The sequence below is a fragment of the Trachemys scripta genome, chromosome 16 (assembly GCF_013100865.1).
Source record: "Trachemys scripta elegans isolate TJP31775 chromosome 16, CAS_Tse_1.0, whole genome shotgun sequence".
NCBI classification, from domain to species: domain Eukaryota; kingdom Metazoa; phylum Chordata; order Testudines; family Emydidae; genus Trachemys; species Trachemys scripta.
This window is the reverse complement of record NC_048313.1, coordinates 7,155,280-7,159,830: the sequence shown is the minus strand read 5'-3', so window position 1 is coordinate 7,159,830 and position 4,551 is coordinate 7,155,280. Positions and strand designations below refer to the sequence as shown.

Sequence of the window (4,551 nt, the reverse complement as noted above, 5' to 3'; positions counted from 1 at the left end):
GCTGGAAGCGGAAGTGAGACAAACAGCCTGGGAAGGAGGCGTCACCGGCTGGCACGTGCGACCCAGGGGCGTGGGGCAGTCTCGCCCATCACCACACGGTGTATTTCTAACAGCCGCTCTAGGCCGTTCTCTGTGCCGGGTCACACAGGCCCCTCCGGTTTTGGGGCCCATGAACTCTCCACCCCCCAGCGGCGGCGCCGGACAAAGACACGACAGCCGAGTTTCTTACCAAGAGTGCGCTTTTATTTTTTAATTTTTTTTTGTCTTTTTCTTCTTTTGGAAGGGGGAGGGATTTATTTTCTTAAACCTCAGGGTGTCTCCCCCACCCCCTTGTTTTCCCCTCCCCCTCCGCGGGGGCCCAACGGGGTGGGGGCGGGGGCAGAAGGGGGCTGGGGCAAGGGGAAGGATCGAGAAACCAAAGCAGATTGTATCATCGTCTCGTCTGTCCGGCTCACGTCAACACATTCCAAGCACAACTTAAGAAATGCAAACTAAACCAAAAAAAATATATATATATTTATATATATCATTTGTCTTCTCTCCGGACGCGTGTGGGGGTGTGTGTGTGTGTGTGTGTGTGTGGTGGGAGGGGGGGGCGCCACCTCGGAAAGGGAAGGGGTGGAGATCCGCTAAGCCCCGCCCCCATGGCTTGGCCCCTCCCTGTCCCCCGAGTCTGCCTCAGTACAAAAAGAGCCGCGGAGGCGGGCGCCCGGCTCACGCCAGGCCGAAGCCTTCCGAGCACTCCTGGATGGCCAGTAGCAGCATGTGACGTAGCTTCTCGTAGCTCTCGTAGGCGGGAAGGTCCAGCTGATTGAAACTGGGGTGAGGGGGAGAAATCGGTGAGGAGGGGGGGCAGGAAGCCAACGAACCTCCCCCCCCATTCTAGGATCAGACACTACTCCCCCCCACAGGGGCTGAGACAGATCCCCACCCTACCCCACCCCCCAATTCCCAGGAGATCAGAGTCTACAGCTTTCCCCCCACCCGGCCCCCACTGGAGGGGAAGGGCCCCACACCCTGCCCCGTGTCCCCGCGCCCGGCCCCCACTGGAGGGGAAGGGCCCCACACCCTGCCCCGTGTCCCCGCGCCCGGCCCCCACTGGAGGGGAAGGGCCCCACGCCCTGCCCCGTGTCCCCCGCGCCCGGCCCCCACTGGAGGGGATGGGCCCCACGCCCTGCCCCGGCCCCTCACCACGTGTGAGCGGAAGGCAATCTGTCGGTGGAACGGTCGTCCCGGTGGATCTGGAATTTCTGGATGCCGTTCATGCCCTCCAGGGCGGCGAAGCCCTGCAGGGGGACCTTGGAGGTGCCCGTCACGAACTGCAGGAACTTGGCTCGGTCCGCCTGGTCGAAGGAACGCAGGGCTCGCCAGAACCACTGGATCTGCCGGGGCAGAGGGAGCGGGTCAGCTGCACTGAACGTCACATGGGGCTGGCTTGCCTGGTACGGAGCTGCAGCCAGCTCTGGGGCGGGGCAACTGGGGGACAGCCACACATAACGGCGCCTGGCGCAGAACTGCGGCCAGCTCTGGGGCGGCCCCTCACCTGGATGGAGTTGGACTGGTACTTGTGGTACTCGGTGTTGGATTTCAGGTCGTCGATGTCGATGGTGGGCAACCCCGAGATGAGAAGCTCGAGCTCCTGCTCCGTGAAGATAGAGATGAGGCGCTTGGGGATGATCTCGTAGAAACCCTCCAGGAAGGCAGCCAGCTGCTTGCGGATGGCTCCTGGGGGGCGGGGAGCAGAGTCCGTGAGCCCCTCCTGCTCCAACCCCCAGCCTCCCCTCCCTTCCTGGAGCTGGGAGAGAACCCAGGAGTCCGGGCTCCTACCCCCCCTGTTCTAACCACTCCCAGAGCCGGGGAGAGAACCCAGGAGTCCTGGCTCCCAGCCCCCACTGCTCTAACCACCAGCCCCCACTCCCCTCCCAGAGCCGGGAAGAGAACCCAGGAGTCCTGGTTCCTGCTTAGCTCTTTAATTTACAGCTCGGTCTCACTGGGCTGCTCGGCGATGTTCGTTTTGTGTAGGTCCTACAGAAACCCAGGCCCCCCGCCAGAACCACCCCGCAGCCGCCTACCCGTCATCCTCATCTGGCAGACCAGGTGCACGTATTCCTTCTTGTTCTCCTCCGTCACCAGGATATTGGCGCCGTTGGGCTTGAGGTCCCGCACCTCACACACCCCGAACTCCTGCACCTGTGGGGTGAGGGGGGGCAGCGGGTGAGGGGGGGCTCCATTCCCAGCCAGTGCCACCCCATTCAGCCTCCCCCAAGACAGCCCATCCCACACCCCCCAGCGCAGCCCCCCAGTACCTCGGTGCTGAAGGTCAGGTCGTAGCCTAGTGTGGACACGTCGTTCTCCAGCAGGTAAACCAGGCCCTGGTAGAAGTGGTAATCCTCGCTCTCCATATCCGTGTACCTGGGGGGGGAAGGGGTCAGTGGGGTCACGGAGCCCCCCCCAACCCCAGTGACCCCCAGCAGGTGCCCCCAACCCCAGTGACCCGCCTCGGAGACAAGCGTCCGCCCGATCCCAGGCCCCACCCTCCCCAGAGCCCCGCGCACCTGACTGACTTGCCCAGGATGTGCTTGTAGAAGGAGCGGGTGAAGTAACACTCCAGCAGGCGGTTGTCGTACACGGCCTTGGCCACGATGCGCCCCACGAATTTGAAGTAGCTCAGGTGGTTGGGGTTGCAGTGGGACGAGGGATTGATGGTGTAGGTGACGCGGTCGCCGGGCGAGGTGCGGAACAGGGCGTACATGGGGTTGAACATCTCCCGCGAGATGATCATGTACCACTCCCGGAGCAGCCCGCCCGCGTCCTGCCCCTCCTCGCCCTCGAACACGATGTACCTGGGGGAGGGGGGGGGGGAAGGGGTTAGGGGCAGGACCCACGCAGCCCCGTCCCCACCGGGCGCCCCCTGCCCCCTCCCCCCCACGTCCTGCCCTCCTTGCCCTTGAACATGATGTACCTGGGAGAGGGTTAGTGGGCGGGACCCACACAGCCCCGTCCCCTGCCCCATAACCCTCTCTCCCCTGCCCCAGCTGTGGGGTACCCGGCTGCTGCCCCCCCCACCCCGAGAAGCAGGGCTCACAGTCGGTTCTTCATCTCCTCGGGCGACTTGCGGTGCAGCTCGCGGTACGAGTCCTCGAAGACGTGGTCACGGCGCACGTGGACGGCCATGTCCTCCTTGCGCAGCCCCTCGTCCAGACGCTCCAGCTCCTGGCGGAAGTACCTGGGGGGTGGGGTAAGGGCGGTGTCAGGGCCTGGGGAACACCCTGCCACTGGACATGGCCCCATTGCCCCACCCCCAGTGCAGGGTATCAGGGCCTGGGGAACACGCTTCCACTGGACATGGCCCCATTGCCCCGCCCCCGGTGCAGGGTGTCAGGGCCTGGGGAACCCACCGCCGCTGGACACGGCCCCGGTGCAGGGTGTCAGGGCCTGGGGAACCCACCGCCGCTGGACACGGCCCCGGCGCCCAAGCCTGCCCCGCCCCCTCACCCCACATTCCCAAACCTGCCCCCTGCCCTCCCTACTTGCGCTTGACGTCGAAGTCCAGCACGCGGATGTAGTCGACCAGGACAGCGAAGGGCCCGTCGGCCAGGTGGGTGGTAGACTGGCGCAGTATCTGGTTTAGCACCGTGCGGTGGGTCTCTGGGAATGGGGGACGTGTCACTCACTGCTCTCCCCAGCACCACGAGACGTGGCCCCAAAACCATGCCCCCCGACGGTATGTGTGGCTGTTCCCAGGCTGACCCACCCCAGAGGTGGCTGCATCTCAGTGCTGAGCGAGTCCATCCCATGTAGGGCCGTTCCCCATCGGTCTCGCCCCTCACCCTTGGAGTCCCGCAACCCCCCCAACCCTGGACCATGCCCCTTGGAGCCCCTCCTTTCCCCCAATCCCCACCACACTGCAGCCCCCCCCCTTCTCTCCCACCCCAAGCCCCTCACCTGCGAAGCGCAGGAACTTCTGGGTGTCGGGGGGCAGGCTGGAGGAGATGTGCATGGAGGAGGGCTCGCGGGAGAAGAAGGGGTCCAGCGAGGAGGGGGTGGCGGGGGTGAGAGGGGCGGGCGACAGGGGCGGGGGCTCGTCCTTGATGTGGGCCAGCTGGCTCTCGCGGGTGTCCCGCACCGGGGGCTTGCTCTCCCGCTCCGTTGCGTGCACCAGGAAGAAAGCTTCCACCGCCGGCTGCAGCACTGCGGGGAGGGAGAGAGGGTGAGATCTGGGGGATCTAAGGACCCCCCACCCCACGCCAGCTGCACCACTGCAGGAAGGAAGGGAGGGTGAGATCCAGGGCCCCCCAACCCATGGCTAGCTGACTGGCTGCAGCACCACAGGGAAGGAGACAGATTTGGGGGCCCCCACCCCACGGCCGGCTGTAGCACTGCAGGGAGGGACGGAAGGTGGGTGGGTGGTTGAGATCTGGGGGGCCCCACCCCATAGCTGGCTGCAGCACTGCGGGGAGGGAGGCCAAGATCGGGGGGGATCTGGGGGCCCCCACCCCACGGCTGGCAGGCTGCAGCACTGCGGGGAGGGAGGCTGAGATCTGGGGGGGG

The 4,551-nt window shown here is 65.5% G+C and overlaps 1 protein-coding gene across 1 annotated transcript in view; it reads right to left on the bottom strand.

The window, feature by feature from the left end:
* Positions 1-287: 287 nt before the first annotated feature.
* The window catches only part of HUWE1 (HECT, UBA and WWE domain containing E3 ubiquitin protein ligase 1), a gene marked incomplete in the record, with an annotated part of 60,209 nt that continues 55,945 nt past the window's right edge, over positions 288-4,551 (bottom strand). Inside the window, 10 exon segments of the mRNA XM_034792756.1 lie at positions 288-817; positions 1,192-1,382; positions 1,544-1,725; positions 2,073-2,190; positions 2,307-2,412; positions 2,556-2,843; positions 3,086-3,226; positions 3,531-3,648; positions 3,946-4,191; positions 4,497-4,519. Of these exon segments, the coding sequence (XP_034648647.1) occupies positions 715-817; positions 1,192-1,382; positions 1,544-1,725; positions 2,073-2,190; positions 2,307-2,412; positions 2,556-2,843; positions 3,086-3,226; positions 3,531-3,648; positions 3,946-4,191; positions 4,497-4,519 (1,516 nt within the window).